The sequence below is a fragment of the Somniosus microcephalus genome, chromosome 25 (assembly GCF_052327205.1).
Source record: "Somniosus microcephalus isolate GS21.2 chromosome 25, FLI_Smic_1.0, whole genome shotgun sequence".
Classification (NCBI taxonomy): Eukaryota; Metazoa; Chordata; class Chondrichthyes; order Squaliformes; family Somniosidae; genus Somniosus; species Somniosus microcephalus.
Genome location: NC_141011.1, coordinates 58,165,320 through 58,186,662, shown reverse-complemented (window position 1 = coordinate 58,186,662; position 21,343 = coordinate 58,165,320). Strand labels below are relative to the sequence as shown.

Below are 21,343 nucleotides of genomic sequence, written 5' to 3'. Positions count from 1 at the left end.
TGGCTGATGACGCGTCATCAAAATGATGTCATCAGACCCGCTTCCAATTAATTGTCTGGGAACCCCGCAGGGCGGGCTTAACGAGCCCCATCAATGGAAAATCTTGTTGGAGGCCGGGATCGAAACAGATGCAGGGTCCCCACATGCCACGGACATCGCCCGCCGAGGTTGGAAAAATTCAGCCCTCAGTGTGGGACATTGTCCATGAGAATAAGGAGCACTATGTGAATAAGACAAGCAAGGTATATATTCAGGATCTGAAGTATTTGAATATCATGATTGTAATAAGGGATAAATTATGGGAAATATGTCAAGTGATGTATTTCCATCTTTTATATGTCCTTTGAAGCTTTAAAAGAGAAATTCAGTGATAGTGTTGGCAGAATGTGTGACATACAGGGCAATGTTTCATTTTAGATCCTGATTTCATTTTACTCCACGTGATCATTTCATATTTAACTGAGGAAAGAAAGATGAGTAAATAAAAACTACAGTGAAATCAAATCTATAGCTTTATGAATTAACTAATGTTATTATCTAAAAGATAATGGATAACATAACTGTAAAGTATTCCAATGTGCCCTAAACTTGAGGAATGGATTTCTCAAAGCTCCTTTTTCCTGTGATCTAACATGAGAGATACACATGGGACCATTCCTTACATAACACGTTCTGATCTCTGCCAGGCCATGGGGAGCTGTTGCCAAGTGGAAGGTTCATTGTGGGGACATTAAAATGAATGGTTGGAAAAGCGTGGGCAGTAGTGCCTGAATTTCCGAGCTGCAATACCCATTGGTGCATGACTCTGCTCCTCCTCCCCAATCAAAATAAAACTGGGAAACATTTTTCATCTTGACTGCGCTCTTTAAAGTACTTAATTTTTGCCATTAAAATATCATGTATATTCACAATTATGGAAAAGAAAACATACTTTGTCACTTAGCAAATATGTCATCTTGAATTATTTCTGATTGTTCTACAAAATGCTGCGATACAGAGGGATCTGGGAGTCCTTGTACATGAAACACAACAAGTCAGCATGCAGGTACAGCAAGTAATTAGGAAGGCAAATGGAGTGTTGGCCTTTATTGCAAAGGGGGATGGAGTATAAAAGTAGGGAAGTCCTGCTACAACTGTACAGGGCGCTGGTGAGACCACACCTGGAGTACTGCGTACAGTTTTGGTCTCCTTATTTAAGGAGGGATATACTTGCATTGGAGGCAGTTCAGAGAAGGTTCACGAGGTTGATTCCTGAGATGAAGGGATTGACTTATGAGGAAAGGTCGAGCAGGTTGGGCCTATACTCACTGGAGTTTAGAAGAATGAGAGGGGATCTTATTGAAACATATAAGATACTGAGGGGATTGGACAGGGTGGATGCTGAGAGGATGTTTCCCCTCGTGGGGGAATCTAGAACTAGGGGGCATAGTTTCAGAATAAGGGGTCGCCCATTTAAAACGGAGATGAGGAATTTCTTCTCTCAGAGGATCGTGAATCTTTGGAATTCTCTTCCCCAGAGAGCTGTGGAGGCTGGGTCATTGAATATATTTAAGGTGGAGATAGACAGATTTTTGAACGATAAGGGAGTCAAGGGTTATGGGGAGTGGGCAGGGAAGTGGAGTTGAGGCCAAGATCAGATCAGCCACGATCTCATTGAATGGCGGAGCAGGCTCAAGGGGCCGAATGGCCGACTCCTGCTCCTATTTCTTATGTTCTGCCTCTCTATTTTTCAGCACCGCTGAGAAGTCCATCAGTTTCATCCCAGCGATCGATTGAAAGCCTATTTACTGCAAGGTACCTGAAAATGTGACATCAGTACCGCTAATTCTTAACTCACCATCTTGTTTTCATTCTTTCTTGCGTCATTTTTAAGCTGTGCCAGGCGAGGGGTGTTAGTGCTGAAAGTGGAACACTTTCCATCTCGTGTCAGTCTTTAGCGCACCCAGCCCAGCATTAACGGGCTCAGATACAGAATAAAGCTTTACCCCAGTAATGTGTCTCAGCCCAAACTTCAGAGAAACACCTCTATGGCCCCACTGCAGCACTGGGACATTTCTACTTTAGATGCCAGTCATCCTGTACAATCTCTGATTGAAACAAGTTGTGCTGAAATACGGGGCAGATGTCACTGTGGCCAACTGAGGTGACACTACCCAAACTCAATTCACATGGGATGCTTCAGCTGGACTGGTCTCAGGCCCCAGGTGTAAGAGACCATTCTGCTACTCACATATTCATTGTTTGCTGTTATTCTCTTCTTTTATTGGCTGGGAGTCTAACTTGTTAATATCTATCACTGCGTGCCTGTTTCAATCCACTCTACCATTCACATCTGAGTGGGTTTTAACTAATAATCAGTGAGAACTGGAAAACCAAATGAAAATGAATGTCCGGGGATCAGTCAGTTAGCAGACAATAAATATAGTGAATCTACTGCCTCTGCTGCTGAGCTGCCCACCATTGCGATCCAGTGGGGACCCTTTAAACAACGGCCGTCACATTGTGGGTTGCTGTGATGCAGTATTGACTTTGCACAAATGCAGTATTCCCTAAGCCAGTTTGTTACATTGGCATGTGTTGGGTATGGGACCACCCCAGGAAGTAGCCTTATCCCACTTGGACTTTGCTATGACGTCAATATACCTGCACCCACACAAAGTCAACTGTTCAACTTGAACTAGCAGAAGTTCTGTGGGGTTGCTTATGGGCAGTCAAAGGATAAGCCGTTTTACAGCAGGTTTTAGTGAGATTAGTGAGGGATGAAAGTGATGGAATAGAGCCGTTGATTTTTAAAAAAATATTAAGAGTCAGTCTCCCAGTGCCTCTGGATATTGAGTGAGGAAAATGCGGGGATAGGGAGCTGGCATTCAGGCTGTGGCTCAGGCTGTGGCCCAGGCTGTGGCTCAGGCTGTGGCCCAGGCTGTGGTTCAGGCTGTGGTTCAGGCTGTGGCTCAGGCTGTGGCCCAGGCTGTGGCCCAGGCTGTGGTTCAGGCTGTGGTTCAGGCTGTGGCCCAGGCTGTGGTTCAGGCTGTGGTTCAGGCTGTGGCTCAGGCTGTGGCCCAGGCTGTGGCCCAGGCTGTGGTTCAGGCTGTGGTTCAGGCTGTGGCTCAGGCTGTGGCCCAGGCTGTGGTTCAGGCTGTGGCTCAGGCTGTGGCTCAGGCTGTGGCCCAGGCTGTGGCTCAGGCTGTGGCCCAGGCTGTGGCCCAGGCTGTGGCTCAGGCTGTGGCCCAGGCTGTGGCTCAGGCTGTGGCCCAGGCTGTGGCTCAGGCTGTGGTTCAGGCTGTGGCCCAGGCTGTGGCTCAGGCTGTGGCCCAGGCTGTGGCTCAGGCTGTGGCCCAGGCTGTGGCCCAAGCTGTGGCTCAGGCTGTGGCCCAGGCTGTGGTTCAGGCTGTGGCTCAGGCTGTGGCTCAGGCTGTGGCCCAGGCTGTGGCTCAGGCTGTGGCCCAGGCTGTGGCTCAGGCTGTGGTTCAGGCTGTGGCTCAGGCTGTGGCTCAGGCTGTGGCCCAGGCTGTGGTTCAGGCTGTGGTTCAGGCTGTGGCTCAGGCTGTGGCTCAGGCTGTGGCCCAGGCTGTGGCTCAGGCTGTGGCTCAGGCTGTGGCCCAGGCTGTGGCTCAGGCTGTGGCCCAGGCTGTGGCTCAGGCTGTGGCCCAGGCTGTGGCTCAGGCTGTGGCCCAGGCTGTGGTTCAGGCTGTGGTTCAGGCTGTGGTTCAGGCTGTGGCCCAGGCTGTGGTTCAGGCTGTGGCCCAGGCTGTGGCCCAGGCTGTGGCTCAGGCTGTGGCCCAGGTTGTGGCTCAGGCTGTGGCCCAGGCTGTGGCTCAGGCTGTGGCCCAGGCTGTGGCTCAGGCTGTGGCCCAGGCTGTGGCTCAGGCTGTGGCCCAGGCTGTGGTTCAGGCGGTGGCTCAGGCGGTGGCCCAGGCTGTGGCCCAGGCTGTGGTTCAGGCTGTGGTTCAGGCTGTGGCCCAGGCTGTGGCCCAGGTTGTGGCTCAGGCTGTGGCCCAGGCTGTGTACCGATCCTCAGCATCAGGCTGTCTCTGGTTGCACCATCACCAGAGTGGAAACTTCAAAATCCAGCCCCAAGTGCCAGGAATGGAGCAGAAGGTTTGCCACAGACCCCAAAGAGGTTTAAAACAAAATCGCTGGACCTCGAGAGAAGCTGTGCCTTATTTAGCCCAGAAATGCGGCCACCTGTGATTATAGGTGTTTTGAGCAATGTATTTTCCCCTTGATCTAATTTTCTATCTGAAGGCTGTATGGCCTAGAAATTCATTGACGCCACTTTTGGGGCGCTAAAGTGGGGCGTCCGCTAAAGTTTGCGGCCGCCGCCAAATCTAGGTCACTTCTCCGATATTCATTAGCTTCGCCCTACTAGTTCGGGCGAGCGCTAAAACTGCTGCTGGACGCCTCTCTTTGGGCGCTAAGCCGGAGGTGGTGATCGATAGCGCCGAGGCTGGGCGCAGCTCAGGTGCGGCCATCTCGTGATTGACAGCAGACACCCTGGCGCCGGCCAGCTCTTAAGGGGGAAGGGTCGACTGTGTCTGCTGCCACGCCCTGGATAGTGGAACCCTCCAGCTAGGCCTGAACACTGCTGCTGGACCCAAATAGCGCCTGAAGACATGGAGAAGGCCCGTGAACGTGCGCAGCGCTTCTCAGAGCGTGATCTGAGTGTGCTGCTTGCTGCTGTGGAGAAGAGGCGCCATGTTTTGTACCCGGACAATGGCAAGAAGGCGACGGTCCGCGTCTACAGGAGAGCCTGGAGGCATGTCGCCAGCAAGCTGTCAGCCAACAGCGACGTCCCCAGGACCGGTGCCCAATGCCGCAAAAAGTTAAATGACCTCACACGCATTGTCAGGGTGAGTACCCTTTCCAATGACCTCCTCATCCTTGCATGTGCACCTCACATTATGGGAAAAGGGACCTGAAAGCTCTAATGGCCAGCCTTCATCCAGCAGCTATGGCACAGGCATGAGCATCAATTGCACATTCTGCACTGAACACACTGGCCAAGCTATTCCACCATGGGAGGCAGTGCACACCAGATCATGGCGACACACTGGCCAGGCTATTCCACCATGGGAGGCAGTGCACACCAGATCATGGCGACACACTGGCCAGGCTATTCCACCATGGGAGGCAGTGCACACAAGATCACGGTGACACACTGTACTTAGAGGCCGTCCTTTCTCTTGCAGGCCAAGCTGGCGAATAATCGCAAGAGCCGGACTGCGACCGGGGGAGGACGACCCCATATCCAGCCACTCACCGACCTGCAACATCGCGTGGAGCACCTCATGGGTCGCCGGGTGATTGGGCCCGTTGCATGTGGAGATGCCGACCCTGTTCTGGGCAGCAATGGTAAGGACATCACCTTTTGCACCTCTCTCGTCCCACTTGCGCATCAGATCTACATCCTTTGCCACTGTCCAACCAATGCGCTGAATGCCACCACTCATGCATCCCGCACTGACGCACTCTCCTCACTCTAAAGCTACTCTTGTGCCTTCCTGCTTTCAGATGGTCAAGAGGAGGTCCCTCAACTTGCCAGTGACAGACCCTCTGAGGAGGAGCAGGAGGAGGAGCAAGAGGAAGGCGGCCCATCAGGGGAACCCTCAGCCGCGGCCACCCAGGCCAATGTAGGGGACACGTCTTCCCTGGAGGGCAGCGTGGCGGAAGTGTCGAAGGGGAGGGGAGCTCCTGGGACCTGCGTGCTACAGAAAGGCGGGAGGGGGGTGGAAGCTCGGCGGCCTTCTCCCCAGAGGGGGGATGCGTCGGAGGGGAGTCCAATTGCTGGGCCCAGCGGCCTCCAGCAACGCAGGAAGGGTCGGCCAGCTCGGCGGCCTTCTCCCCAGAGGGAGAGTCCGGCCTCCAGTCAGGAGATGCTCTTCGCCGAGGAGATGGAACGCCTCGAAGACTTGTCCGCGGACTCGGAGCGCCGGCACACGGAGCTCATGGCGGCAGTGGCACGGTTGCCTGAGTCCATCGATTCCCTCTCTCGGAGTGTGGCCGAGTTCGGGCCCTTAGAGGCCACCAGTCGGGCGGAATACCGGGCAGATCTGTCAGCGACTGGCCAGGTGATTAGTGGTGCCGTCCAGTCACTGGCTGCTCTGCTGCGGTCAATGAACAGGTCAACACGGGCACTCACTGCTGCCACACTCGCTGTGTCAGCCAGGCATCGCCAGGGCACCTGGCGCGCTGCAGCAGCACATCGGTCTGTCCCTCGGCAGATTGGTGCGCATGCTGCAGTGCTGGCCCGGGCGAGTGCCAGTGTCTCAGGCGACCAGCGAGCGCCTGCTATCCGCCAGCTTGCCGCCATTCCTCCAGCCGCCACTGCCACTCCCCCAGTGGAGCTGCCAGGAGCTGCTGCAGCGACTGATGCTGGCCAGCCACAGCTGCAGCAATCAACAGCCGGCCGCTCGACGGCCAGACCTCGACTAGGCCGACCCCCAAGGGCATCTGCCGTCACGACATGTGCCCCTCAGGAGCCTGCCCCCAGCCTTGCAGCAGCCAATGGCCTTACTTTGAGGCGGAGCAGCAGGGCGGGCAGGGGCCACCCAAAGATGGCCAAGGCATCGCCCTAGCGGGCCAAATAGTCGAATGTGTGGCCATTTGTGTTTGTTTCTTGAGGCCGAGAATTGGATGTTTGTTTTTTGAAGGCCGATGATGTGATGTTTGTTTTGGACGAAGGCCGAGAATGACGGCCATTTTAGTTGCCCTATTTTGTTAATCCTCCCCAGGCTGTGGGAGCGAGTAATGTGTTTGAGTGTTTTTTGGGGGTTTCATCTGTTTTTGGTTTTCATGTGGGAAGGGCCCAGAGTTTGTACAATAAAGCATTTTATTTATTCACATTGTCCATGTTTGATCTTTGAAGTGTTTGTTGCCTTAACCGGCTGAGGGCTTGCGGAGCGGCTGCAATCATGTTCTATCATTGGCACAAGCCATTCCCTGACAGGGGGCCTAGAAGTGACGTTCAATAAGCCGACGACGGGTGGCCCTTGGACCTTGTGCGTCCCTCCTGGGCTGGTACTCCTCGTCCTCGTCGTCCTCATGCTCCTCCTGCTCCTCCTCCTGAGGTGGTGGTCCAACGTGAGGTGGCAGTGCCTGAGTCCTGCGGATAGCCAGGTTGTGCAGCATGCAGCAAACGACGACGAATTGGGAGACTCGATCCTGCGAGTACTGGAGGGCTCCCCCGGAGCGGTCGAGACAGCGGAACCGTTGCTTGAGCACGCCGATTGTTTGTTCTATGAGGTTCCTCGTCGCTTGATGGCTCTCGTTGTATGCCTCTTCAGCAGGGGTCGTGGGCGCGCGGAGCGGGGTCATGAGCCAGGTACACAAAGGATAGCCTTTGTCCCCGATAAGCCATCCTCTTGGGGGAGGCTGTGCCTGGAACATGTCAGCCACAGTTGTCTGTCGCAGGATAAAGGCATCGTGGCTGCTGCCTGGAAAGCGGGCATTGACAGCTAGGATGCGCTGCCTGTGGTCACACACCAGCTGTACATTGAGGGAATGGTAGCCCTTCCGGTTGCGGTACTCCTCGGCATGCTCAAGAGGTGCCCGCAAAGCCACATGCGTGCAGTCAATGGCGCCCTGCACCATGGGGAAGCCCGCTATTCTTGCAAACCCCACTGCACGCTGCTGCTGCTTGTCCAGGGTCATGGGGAAGGAGATGAATTGATGTCTCCTTCTGAAAAGGGCTTCGGTCACCTGGCGGATGCAGCAATGCACGGCGAACTGGGAGATGTTAGCGATGTCCCCAGTAGTGGATTGGAAGGAGCCGGAGGCATAGAAGTTGAGAGCCACCGTCACCTTCACTGCCACCGACAGAGACGTCCTGCGCATCAGCTGTGGCTGCAGATCTCTCTGAAGCAGCCGGCAGATGTCTGCAACCACCTCCCTTCGGAATCGCAGCCTCCTAACACACATCGCGGCAGACATGGTCAGATAGGAGGTCTGCTGGCGGTATACCCTGCATGGGTAAGGCCTCAGTTGGCGACGCCTGTTGCCCCCTCTGCATCTAGCCAGGGCTGCGACTCTCTCACGGCGTCTGTAAGCCCTTCTGGCATAAGGCTGAAATTCAGCGTTGCCACCCAATGCAGCCACCATTATATGCTGGCAAACACTGAGCTCTGAATGAAGGCAAAGATAATTGGTAAGCTCTGGCCTGAGCCAAAAATACCTGTCCAAGTGTTGGTCCAAACCAGTAAACTCTCCTCCTTGGTCTCTGTCCAAAAAACCGTTGCACAAGAGTGAATGCTGCAAAAAGGCTGGCCTTTATACTGCTGGGTAAGTGCCCTTTAATTAGCGCTCCCCCCGGCCCGGCTGGCCTGTGTACCGTTCCACTTCACAGTCGCTCGGGACGCCCGGCGCACAATGGGCCGGCGCGAGTGAAGTTCCGGTTTGGGACGCACAAAGGGCGTTGCACTATTAAATGACGTCATGATCTGCACGCGCAGCAGGGCGCGCGCTAAGACTTTGCGCCGGCGCTAAATGTGTCCTGAAGTTGGGGAGAGGCGCAGATCGCGCTGCGCCCGGGTGATAAGCGCCTAGCGCTCGAGATCTACTCCCCCTAAGGCGCTAACGGCTGGCGCGCCCAACTGAATTTCTAGGCCTATATGTCTTTTTATTTCTCCAATTGGAAAATGCGGAAATATCTTTAAAGCACCAACATTTCTTGTTATGATTTGCAGCAAGGTTCCTGTGAGAGGGGATCTCATTGAAACTTACAAAATACTAACAGAACTAGACAGACTAGATGCAGGAAGGATGTTCCCGATGGTCGGGGAGTCCAGAACCAGGGGTCACAGTCTAAGGATAGGTGGTAAGCCATTTAGGACTGAGATGAGGAGGAATTTCTTCATCCAGAGAGTGGTGAACCTGTGGAATTCTCTACCACACAAGGCAGTGGAGGCCAATTCATTAAATATATTCAAGAAGGAGTTGGATATATTTCTTAAGGCTAAAAGGATCAAGGGGTATGGGGAGAAAGCAGGGACAGGGTACTGAATTTGGATGATCAGCCATGATCTCATTGAATGGTGGAACAGGCTTGAGGGGCCGAATGGCCTACTCCTGCTCCTATCTTCTATGTTTCTATGTTTCCTGTTTGTAAACTGAAGAGTGAGACAGTAAGAGAGGGGCAGTCTTAAACTGGGAATCATAGGGAGCGGTTTCATGCTATCCGCTGGCAGTAACTGAGTGGACGGGCAGTTAAAATCACTCAGGTTACTTACTCAGCCTGGAGCCGCTGGGAAATGACCGTTCTCGATTTTTACCTGCCCAGGCAGCACGGACAGCTGCCCAAAGCCGGCATGTTGGGTCCCGGTGATGGGAAAAATGACGGGTGCACCGCCCAGGATTTCCTGTCCATGGATGTCTCCAGCGTGAGTCAATGGCTTCAGGCGAGAAGGGGAGAAAAGTGGAGCAAAAAGTAACACACTGTCGGTTAAGTTGAGCCGCTGTGTGAATGGCAGATTTCACTTGTATCGGAAGTGTTATGTCAGCATATTAAATGGGTCAATAGATTCAGACATTTAACCCATTGAAAGACAACGAGAAACACTCTTACACTCTCTAAGTGGAAACTTTTAGAAATTTTACTCTGTTTTTGCATTATTGTAGCAGTGGTGTTTTCAGAGTTCTTCAGTTACAAGCTCTGGGTTTTTAATGAGCATTATTTGTTGGTATTGGATTTGTTGTTGAACAATCCATGAGAGCCGTTAGTTATTTGGAGATTTGTGAGTGCCTGGGTTCTAGTGATCACTGAGTTGTAAAATTTGATATTGCTGTTAAAGCGAAGACCACAATATGATGGCACAGGACTTTGGAAGAGCAGAATTTGGAGTTATGAGAAGAGCCTTGGGGAAACTTTATTTGTTTTGTATATTGGGCATAATTAAACATCCCCAAGGTGAGAAGATGGATCAAGGGGCTGTCCGAGAATTAGGAGAGTGGGTGAGGAACCATTGTCAAAAGGATGGGTTTTGAGGGGCTTTTAAAGGTGTGCAGAGAAGTATCAAAGCAAACAAGTTCAAGCCAGCGACTTTCAGAGGGTAGAACCTGGACAGCTGAAAAATCTTCTAGCAAATGAGCAATGCCAGAGGATGCACCAGAGGCCGGTCAGGGGACTGAAGGGTGGAGGAGGGAAGTCGAGCTTCAGGGGGAGCTTGCAGAGCTGGGAGTGGGGCCAATGACATAGATGGATTTCTAAACAAGCGCAAGAATTTTGAATTCAGTACATTTGGAGACAGGGAGCCGGTGGAGGTCGGCGAGGACCGGAGTGATAGACAAGTGGGACATGGTGCAGGACAGGATGTAAGGGACAGAACTTTGGACAAGTTGAACTTGTTTTGGGAGTGCAGGAGGATTGACTAAACTAATGGTAAGTAGTCAGTGAATTTTGGGTTTGTCCCTCATCCACATAGTCCCTGACAACATTTGAACCCCCTCCCCGGACTGCCCCCATTAAAAGAAAATTGTTACCAGGCACCCATAAACTTCTCATAATCGTAGTACTTTATTGCTGAAGCGGGAAACACTCATGGTTAAATGTCAACAATAGTCATTAATCTGAGTTGAAGTTACAAAACGTCACCATTGATTACGAAAGGAAACCCATTGTATTTTAATAGGCCTTAAACAAATACTAAACAGGTTTAGCTTTAAACAGGATAAACTCGAGGAACAGCACCTCATCTTTCGATTAGGCACTCTACAGCCCTCTGGACTCAACATAGAGCTCAACAATTTCAGATCATAACCTCGGCCCCTATCACATATATATTTTCCCTTTCTTTTTTTAATCCACACTTTCGTCGGGGCTTTTTTCTTCCCTCCCACACGGCAGCTGTCCGTCATTCTGCCAGGGCCATTCACACTTCATCCTTTGTTCCTTGAATATCTCTTAATGTCTCTCAATGTCTCTTAATCGCTCCTGCTTTCTATCCTATCACTGACCTTCCCTTTTGTTCTTTCATCCCCTCCCCCTTTTCCCAGCCCCCACTTGCTTTAAATCTATCCCTCTTCCTGCTTTTTTTCTAGTTCTGATGAAGGCTTTCGACCTGAAACGTTGACTCCATTTCTCTCTCCACGGATGCTGCCTGGCCTGCTGAGTGTTTGCAGCATTTTCTGTTGTTATTACTGAACAGGTTTATCTGTTTTTTCGGTGGTTATTAACTGTTAAACATGTTTATTAAACAGGAAGCAAGTACATGAACTGGAATAAATGCAACATTAGGGTTGATTCTCCAGGTGAGGAGCAGGACTTGCAGAGAAAAGATTATTTTCCAAAAGCGAAATCCTGCGGCTGCTGGGAATCCGAAATAAAAGCAGAAAATACTGGAAATACTCAGCAGGTCAGGCAGCATCTGTGGAGAGAGAAACAGAGTTAACGTTTCAGCTCGATGGCCTTTCGTCAGAACTCCTCCGATTATTTTCCATCTGTTTAAATTAATGGGTGGAAAAGCGAGAGTTGTAGGTCCAAGATTTCCCAATCGGAATTCCCTGTAGAATTGCTCCATGCCTGGAGAGCTCAGCATGAGAATCAGACCGATCTATTTACATTCTTTACAAACTTCACTATTCCCCTCAAAATATCAAAAGCAGCAACACTATTACCTGTGTAAAGCAAGGAAAGTTTTCACTGCCTTTCAGTATTAGTGTGATCCTCAGAGAGTCGCTAGAAGCAAGTTTGTGTGGATCGTGATTTACGCCACATTGGTGCTAAGAGGAGATCAGGCAATGAGGCAATACAGAGAGAGCTTCCTCAACAGCCTCTCAGTAACGTAAAAATATGATCCATGTGAGCAATTTTGAATAAGACGCAGATATTGTACTGAATGGTCGGATTATTTCACAATAGCATTTTTATTTTTAGTAAAGTCAAATGGATTTTAACCTCCTGCAAAATCAAATTATAACACATCTGTAACGAATGAGTTGGTTCTGGATCATATTAAAATTATTTAAGATTCATCACTTCTCATTATCATGCTGCCATGCTGACAATTAATTATATTTATCTACATGAATGCATTTTCCAGGAAACTCTTTACAGTGTAAGCCTTTGAAGTGTTTTTCGTGTTTAGACTGTTCACCCAGGCCTGTGCTAATACTAAGATGAGCTCTAGGCTCACATCACTTATAAATGCTTGATTGTATCTAGTTGAGGATCTGTAAATAAGCCAAGATGTTCAAATCACAAAATGTTACAAATACTTGTCTTGATAGGAAACTCCCAAAGTATCTTCTGACCAGCTTTTTGAACACACTGTTCAGTCCAGTAATGGAAATGTATATTTAGAAACAGATAGAATTTCCTGCTTTAAGCAAACTGATCTACAAATACTGCCCAGAAATAAATCAAGGGGTAAATTGCTTATAACCCAGTTATTATCATCAATAGTCTCCCAGCCAGAGCAGTGGTGGAACTTTGAAGAATCTTTTCTTATATTTTGTTTAAGGTTGAGCCTCAGTAAAACTCGAATGTTGACTCGAGCTGCCAAAGGATTTATGTGCAGATCACCCAGCAAGATGAGTGAGTCTGTCTGTGAGCCAGAGACCGAGAACAATGACTACTTACCACTGGTTAGTAACAAAATTGTGTTCAACTATTTCCACTATTGAAAGATGTTTCATTTTATTCAAGGGGGAGGGAGTGCCAATGGCTTAAAACGACAACAACTTGCATTTATATGGCACCTTTAACGTAGTAAAATGTCCCAAGGTGCTTCACAGGAGCGATTATCAAACAAACTTTGACACTGGGCTTATAAGGAGACATTAGGACAGGAAGCTTGGTCAAAGAGGTAGGTTTTAAGGAGTGTCTTAAAGGAGGAAAGAGAGATGGAGAGGTTTAGGGAGGGAATTACAGAGTTTAAGGCCTAGACAGCTGAAGGCAAGGCCACCAATGGTGGAGTGAAGGAAATCGGGGATGCTCAAGAGGCCAGAATTGGAGGAGCGCAGAGATCTCGGGGAGTTGTAGGTCTGGAGGATGTTACAGAGATAGGGAGGGGCGAGGCCATGAAGGGATTTGAAAGCAAGGATGAGAATTTTAAAGTAGAGGTGTTGCTTAACCAGGAGCCAATGTAGGTCAGCGAGCACAGGGGTGATGGGCGAACGGGACTTGGTGTGAGTTAGGACACAGGCAGCCGAGACTTGGATGACCTCAAGTTTACATATGGTGGAATGTGGGAGGCCAGCCAGGAGCGCGTTGGAATAGTCAAGTCTAGAGGTAACAAAGGCATGGATGAAGGTTTCAGCGATAGGTTCTCCAGGCTGGGATTCTAACTGAAATATTGTAGTTTGGATTCTGTTGAAGCCTATTATTTCATGCAGACAATCCAGGGCCGAGCTGCAGGCTTCTTCAATTGATTAAATCACATCAATGTGGACAGCAAGACTAGAAGAATCAATTGAGGAGCAGAGGAAGAGAAGAAAAATAACTGAATGAGCAACAGCAGATAGACAAAGGCTCAAAGCCCCTTCCCACAATATTCCGTTAGAACAATGACTGTTTCCATTAAGCGGATAATAGTGAATGTTTAATGTGCGTTGTATTGTCGTTTGTATTTCTAATTCTCTACTTTGCAAATGCTAATCTGTTAGTTGTTCCTTTATTCATTTGAGTCTAATCCATTTAATAGCATCCCATTGAAAATATTAACCAGCACTTTTCCAAATAAGCTAATTTCAGTAATTATTTTGAACTCATTATACACAAATTGTAAACATAATTACGTATAATTAACACTTGTAATGAGCGGACTTTCTATTTTCCATCAATAAAAACTCAATATTATGAATTGAATGTTTAGTTGTTTGCATATCTCTATCGCTGTAAATATTACAATTGTAAACCAGTGCTGTCATTGCATTCTTCAGGTTAATTTGCAGTTGGCATCAGGGGCTTTCTTGCTTAATCCGGCTTTCTGTGAAGCCATTAACATTCCCATGGAACAGCTGAAATGGACTTCGCCCTTCACCCGTCATCGATCAAGTGCCAGTCCCACCACTCACAGACATTCCAACACCTTCAGTGACAAGAAAGCAGCCCAGGGTGATCAAGAGAATGGATCCATGGGGCCCAGCCATCAGAAAGAACCTGAGAAAATGGAAACATTGAATTACTTGGGGATAGATGACATCCGAAGCGATTTAGAAAAGTTAAGACCGCGTCACTTTTCAAGCAGTTTGGTTGAAATCCAGTCAGGGGTTATGAGTGGTAGTTCTGAACTTCTCCCTCCATCAGTCACTGTGCGGCGGTTCTCCTCTCCCGGAAACCCTGAGGCTTCTAGTGCCCTGCAGGCCGACAGTGGCAGAGGGTCTGAAACAGACAGTGGTGACATTTCATTCGCGACAACTTCAAATGAACTTCAACAGTTCACGGACCCAGAGGGAACAACCTGGTCCACAGCTGTTGCCTTAGCCTGGCTGGAGCATAGTTCAGCTGCTTATTTCATTGAGTGGGAGCTGGTGGCCGCAAAAGCCAGCATGTGGCTGGATTCACAGCATATACCCGAGGGTCGTGAACTTACCACTGTCAAAGCTTCAGCAAGACAGCTATTCGTCTTGTTAAGACACTGGGATGAAAATCTTCAGCTGAATATGTTGTGCTACAACCCAAACAGTGTTTAAATGTTTTGCCTCAGCATTATTAGACTGCTGAATTTTCAATCTTTATTCTTAATAAAATTAGGAATTAATGGTTTATTAATAATTTCCCTAAGTTTTACACAAATTTTTGCCTTACAGCCTCCCCACAGGCATCCTTCAGCTGGGACGGCAGCACGGTGGCATAGTGGTTAGCACTGTTGCCTCACAGCGCCAGGGACCCAGGTTCGAATCCGGCCTCAGGCGACTGTCTGTGTGGAGTTTGCACATTCTCCCCGTGTTTGCGTGGGTTTCCTCCGGGTGCTCCGGTTTCCTCCCACAGTCCAAAGATGTGCGAGTTAGGTTGATTGGCTATGATAAATTGACCCTTAGTGTTAGGGGGATTAAATACGTGGGGTTACGGGGATAGGGTGGGATATGTGTTGGTGTAGGGGTTATGGGGATCGGGTGGGATATGTGTCGGTGCAGGCTCGATGGGCCGAAATGGCCTCTATCTGCACTGTGGGGTTTCTGTGATTCTGTGGGACAGAGAATTGGTCTGGGCTGGGGCAGGTCTCTAATGACACATCATTGCTGTCTGTGTTGCTGATAGCTTTGATTATTTTTTGGTTCTGTTTATTGAATTTTTCTCCGTTGAACGATAATTGAAGCAGGATTTCAAATCTGGGTCTTAAGCATGTGTGTGTTCAACAGGTGATCTGGTTCACTCTTTTGTTATTTATTTTAACTTTTTGAGTGCCATGGATGGTTTCACTGAACCCTGTGTGCACAGGGGGTGACTGGGGGCAACTGTGACTGTATCCCTTTGGTATCCCTTTTCCTGGCTTGATATGTAAACACATGTCACAGTTTGACCTGGTTGTACCTATATTTTGATCATACCAATTTTCCAAGTATGGACTGTTGGCTGGCTAGAGAAATAGTCATTAAAGTTGTTTGTCAACCATTTCCTACATTACAACAGTGACTACACTTCAAAAAATACTTCATTGGCTGTAAAGCACTTTGGGACGTCCGGTGGTCATAAAAGGTGCTACATAAATGCAAGTCTTTCTTTTTTTATTGAAAGAATCGTTTTTCTAAATTTGTACCCAATTCCAAAATGGATGGCACAAAATAGGAGGAAGAGAAGGTAAATAACTGGAGGAAGAGAAGGTAAATAACTGGAGGAAGAGAAGGTAAATAACTGGAGGAAGAGAAGGTTTTAAACATATTGGGGTAATTTTGACCTACGCCACTCGTGGGAAATCAGCACGACCAGATTGGCCCCTGTCGCTGGAGAGTAAAATCAGGCGGATGTAAAACAGGCCGCCAACCTCACCCCATTAGATTCCCGCCGGGTGGATTAGGTTAACATTACCCCCGAATGGCTTTGAACTGATCCCATGGGATACTAGTATATGAGTGCCTAACACATCCATCTGAAATTCCTTTAACACCTTTGCTAAAATCGTGGAGAGCAGAACTTCAGACAAACACATTTAGCTTTCAAATGCTGGTATCGCATAGTGTAATTTCAGGATCATTGGGGGGAATTTTAACTTCGGGCGAAATCGAATTGGCCACTCGTTTACACCCTGCTCGAGTTTCACTTCCATTGGGGGTGCATAATAGGTGGGGATTGGATATCGCCCAATTTACACCATCGCTGTAACCAAAGCTAAAGCTACCTCCATTGTGTTCAGGAAAAACAAAGCTAAGAAAAGATAGGCTAAGTTTGATTAGGTAGAAATTGAGTAAAAATGAAGTTTAAAAAATAAAGCAAGACAACTAGAGAACGGGAAAGCAGGTGAGCAGAATTAAACTGTTACTGCTTTAAATTTTTTTAACTAAAATTATATTTGAAATGGACATTTTATTTGATTATAGCTAAGATTAATGTAGTGAAGTACTCTTGACACTGGAGCGCCATCTCGTTGTAATATTAGTGGTTGTTTCAAAATCAGGATCGGTGAACTAAAAATGTACAAAATTGGATGGTCCAGGGGAAAATAATTTCTCTAGATCTGCTGGCAGTCTAAGGGTTAAGTTTCTTTGGTAAGTGAAGCAGGCAAATGCTGGGAAATAGGCCTTTTCCATCTTTGCTTTAGACGCCAGTACTAATGACCTCAGATACATGAGTAACAATATTTATTCTATCCCATTTAGCCTCTCCCAGCTTGATCCAGCAGAATTTCTGTTCCGCACTGCTTTAATTGCTATATTGCAGATTAACAAGGTGGGTGGCCAGGTTTCCTCTTGAGCATCCCCGATTTTCTTTGCTCCATCATTGGGGGTTTAACGAGACAATTAGATCTCATTTCAGTTTTTGATTTTTAACAGCTAAAATAGAACCAGCCCTGGACACCAGGTCTAAGAGGCTTGCCAGCAATTTCCCACCACACCCATTATGTTTTTCAGAATTTTAGAAAATTGGTAGAAAAACATTGAGAATCCAGCAGTCTAAGGTTGATCATTTCTTGTAGCTGTTCCAGTATTAACACTTGGTACTATTGTCTGACTTGGCTAGTCAGTGCTGAGCAAAGTGCATGGAGCTTGGTTTGTGTTGAAAACACATCGTTTTAGTCAAGTCTTTCTAGCAGTGCTGGGAAAAATATTAAACCAGTCACTCCCTGCTTGCTGAGTCGGATGTGCAGCAATCATATTTGTCTGATAATGTTCATGTGCCAAAAGATTTACTTGAATTGTAAACTGGGAAACAAATTTTAAAAATAAATTGCGCCTTTGGTGTGGACAAGGAACTCGGATATTGAAGCGCTCCATAGGAACTTGCCCCGTCCAGTAGATGAGTTAGATTTTCCAGCCCTGATTAGAATGATACCAGTCTTCTTTCTTTAGTATCATGGTAGCAAAGCAAATCAAATGTCAATATGTGAGTCAGATATCCAGGCCAAAGCTTCCGGTGTAACAGTGTCAATATCTTGTAGGCTGCCTGCGAATTTCCTCTGAGGGCAGTGTTCAATGATGTGCTCCAGGGTCTGATCAGGAGCTCCACAGTTGCACGATGGGGATGCTTTAATCTCCCATCTATGGAGAAGGTGGCAGCATTTACCATGAGGCGGTTGATGGTTGTCCACTGTTTGCGAGGAAGGTTTGATCCTTTAGTTTGTACTGTGATATCAGTTATGTGGAGATACTGGAGAAACTGGGATTGTTCGCCTTAGAGCAGGGAAGGTTAAGGGGAGATTTGATAGAGGTGTTCAAAATCATGAAGGGTTTTGATAGGGTAAATAAGGAGAAAATGTTTCCAGTGGCAGGAGGGTCGGTAACCAGAGGACACAGATTTAAGATAATTGGCAAAAGAACCGGGGGGGGCGATGAGGAGAATGTTTGTTACGCAGCGAGTTGTTGTGATCTGGAATGCGCTGTCTGAAAGAGCGGTGGAAGCGGATTCAATAGCAACTTTCAAAAGGGAATTGGATAGATACTTGAAAAAGAAAAAAATGCAGGGCTGTGGGGAAAGAGCAGGCGAGTGAGACTAATTGGGTAGTTATTTCAAAGGGCCAGCACAGTTGCGATGGGACAAATGGCCTCCTTCTGTGCTGTAAGATACTATGGGGGAAAAATTGGGTATCGTCCCATTTGGGGCGCCGTTATCGGCCGTGCGCAAAGTTCAGTGCCTGGCGCTAATTATCGCCTCCGACAGCAAACTTGGCTTTTATCGCCCCTGGAGGTGATTGGAGAGCTAAATCAGGCGCTTCACACCTGTCTTAAGGCGCAAAGGCCGAGGAGTGAGGTGCTACCTCAGAGCGCTGGCGAAGCAAGGGAGGTCAAATCAAAATAAACCTGCAAAGTGCTGCTCAGTACTCAAAACTCCTTCACACAGCGTTGAATCTCTCCAGAAGTCTCTCTCTCTCTCTCTCAGACTGCGTGGTGCAAAAATGTCACCGACAAAAAAGGCAGGAAGTGGTCGCCTTTAAATAGCGCTCCCTCAGTCCCTTTCTGACAGCATAACGCTCCCCTCAACCTGTCGTTGCTAGCGGCAGGCGGTAAGGTGGGGGCGCCACTCAATATGCGGTCCGGGGCACTAACGGGGTGTTGTGCACTCGAATGACATCACAATCTGTCGGCGCAGGAGATTGTGGCGGAAGTGTTTAGCGCCACCGCAAAATGTTTAGTTAATTTTGCGAGCGGCACAAACATCGCCGCGCCCGGCCTCTAGTTGCTTTGCGCCCCTATTGGCGCCCTCTTAAGGTGCTAACGGGAGGCGCAAACAACTGAACTTTTCCCCCTATGATTTCTGGTACACCTTAATTCTCATGAAGTGCCTAACTAGTGTCATTGTTCTTTAGTTTATAAAATGTACAACTAAAGATAAAAGTATAGTGATTGTTTACAAATCATATGTACTTCAGAGAGCTCCAGTATACTGTTTATTGGCATTGCATTTCCCTGTAATGCTCGGCTGTATTACTATTATATTGAGTGTTTGGAAATAATGCTGACATCAATGCTGTTTGTTTTATTTATTGTAAATTGCATGATGTTAATCAATGTTCACTTTCCTTTAAAAAAGGTTATAATATATTAAAAAGTAACTTGTTCACTATGTCAGAATTATTCCTTTATTTAAAAAAAATGTAATTGTTACATTTTTCGATGCATTGAATTTCCTCCCCTCTTATCTCGTTGTTCATTCCATTCACACACTTTCCCTCACCTGTTGTTGCAATCTTCAGCCTGACCTGGCTTTTTAAAGGCTACACTCCAATGTCCATCACCCTTAGCACATCACTCTTGTATTGCACAAGATTTGCACGAGAGAACCATCAATGGATATGCAAAGAAGTGGACCCAGCAGATTTCTACAGAGCATCTGTGGGTGCAAATCCAGCCTCATTGGCGCAAATCTGGTGCAACCCGATACATGGAATTTCAAGGCAAAGATGCCAGAAGTATTCTTGGTTGCTGCAGAGCTCATGAGCTTGATCACAATGACCCTGAATCCGTATAAAACATTTGACAGAAATGGTACTGTATCCAAAATTCATTAAATAATTATACTCTGTGATAAATCAGAGGTTGAGGTACCAGAGAGTAGAGCCCAGTGAGGTACTCAACTCCCATGTCTTTAAAAATTCAGTTAGAATGCTACAGGATAAAAATGTACTTTCATTAAAATACTACTTGAGATATGATTTTGTTTGCATCAAACCCAATAGGGCATCAAACGGTCTGCGGCCTGTCTAATATAATAGAAGGAACATGGGATTTTCCAGCATTTTCAGTTGTTATTTCAGATTTCCAGCATCTGCAGTATTTTGCTATTATATGGGATTTTTAATACCAGTTTTCAAGTGACTGTATTTTCTAAATGAATGCTACAGTACTACAGTAACCCATGGATCTTTCACTTCAAACCATGAGCTTCTGATGTTGGTAGAATCTCATAAATTTCAAACGTGGGATTTAATTGGATCTCTGTAGCTCAGATATATTCAAGTGTGTTAATAAGAGATCGATGCATCTAATTACTTGCATACCATGCTAATTAGGCAGGTTTAGCAATGTCCTTCATTCTCACATCCATTTAGTCCAAACCTTTATCGTTAGTATCAATAGTGATGTTATTAAAAAATAAACACTAAAGATTTAACCTTTTCAGATCCAGTGGTAAGAAGACCTTGACCTTTTTCACTGGACACATATTTCATGGAAAATAATTCAAAGAATATTTTACGTCAGCTGTGATACCAATCAAAACCTTTTAGAATAAAGTGAATTTGAGTTCTTAGTCCTGCTGTGAATGACCTATTGATGGCAACCAATGGATTGGTCCTTTGATCTTCTAGTGCGAAAAACATACCTGTGAAATCAGACCCTTCTCCGACAGAGAGTGAGTAAATCCAGAGCCTTGGTCAGATTTACAGGTAGCTGTAACCTTATAGAAAATCAGTGTTGGTTGTGCATAGGAACAGGAGGAGGCCATTCAGCCCCTCGAGCCTGTTCTGCCATTCAATTAGATCATGACTGATCTGTATCTTAACTCCATCTACCTACCTTGGTTCCGTAACCCTTAATAACCTTACCCAACAAAAATCTATCAATCTCAGTTTTTAAAGTTATAATTGACCCCCAGCCTCAACAGCTTCTTGGGGGAGAGAGTTCCTGATTTCCACTACCCTTTGTGTGAAGAAGTGCTTCCTGACATCACTAAAAGCTACACATCTCCATTCACATCATGACATACAGTGCAATAACAACGTAAGATCCTAAACAAGTATTACAATTTATTCAAACTTCTCTTTAATTGACTAGAACCATTTGCGGGAAGAGTTACTGAGTTACCCCTTAACTCCTATTGTACCTCAGGTGAGTTTACTGACCATGAATGTTCCTCCTCTATGAGCCATCAATCAGCAGCTTCCTCCTCTTCCGGCCAGTAACAACATGTCTGAAATTAACTGGACCCAACCAGGCTAATATCACTTCCAGTTGGACAAAATACAACCTTTGACCCAGTTGTTAATTAACTAAAATCCATATTTTAGGTACACCTCAAACATGGTAAAAATGTTACTTTAGAGAAATGCAAAAAAAAAGATAGAGTAAGCAGAAAAGGTCAAATTAAAATCAATAGATTAAAAAAAGAGGGCAAAGAAGGAATAAAGGAAAACAGAAGCAGTTTAGAGGCAGCTTCATCCAGCATCTAATCTGTGTGAAATCTAAGCGAGGAGCACTTGCTGCAGTGAAGACTGGTCCCTCCCATTGACACTGCACACCTCAATGAGCACAGGATTGG

The 21,343-nt window shown here is 47.1% G+C and overlaps 1 protein-coding gene across 1 annotated transcript in view; it reads left to right on the top strand.

Annotated features, from left to right (window-relative positions):
• vwa5b1 (von Willebrand factor A domain containing 5B1) overlaps window positions 1–14,984 on the top strand; it is a 308,019-nt gene extending 293,035 nt beyond the window's left edge. Inside the window, exons 19-22 of the mRNA XM_085967564.1 lie at window positions 2,857–4,120; window positions 11,191–11,241; window positions 12,395–12,576; window positions 13,873–14,984. Coding sequence (XP_085823690.1) covers window positions 2,857–4,120; window positions 11,191–11,241; window positions 12,395–12,576; window positions 13,873–14,625 — 2,250 coding nt within the window. The 3' untranslated portion in view covers window positions 14,626–14,984. The remainder of the gene's footprint in view (window positions 1–2,856; window positions 4,121–11,190; window positions 11,242–12,394; window positions 12,577–13,872) is intronic.
• Window positions 14,985–21,343: the final 6,359 nt, after the last annotated feature.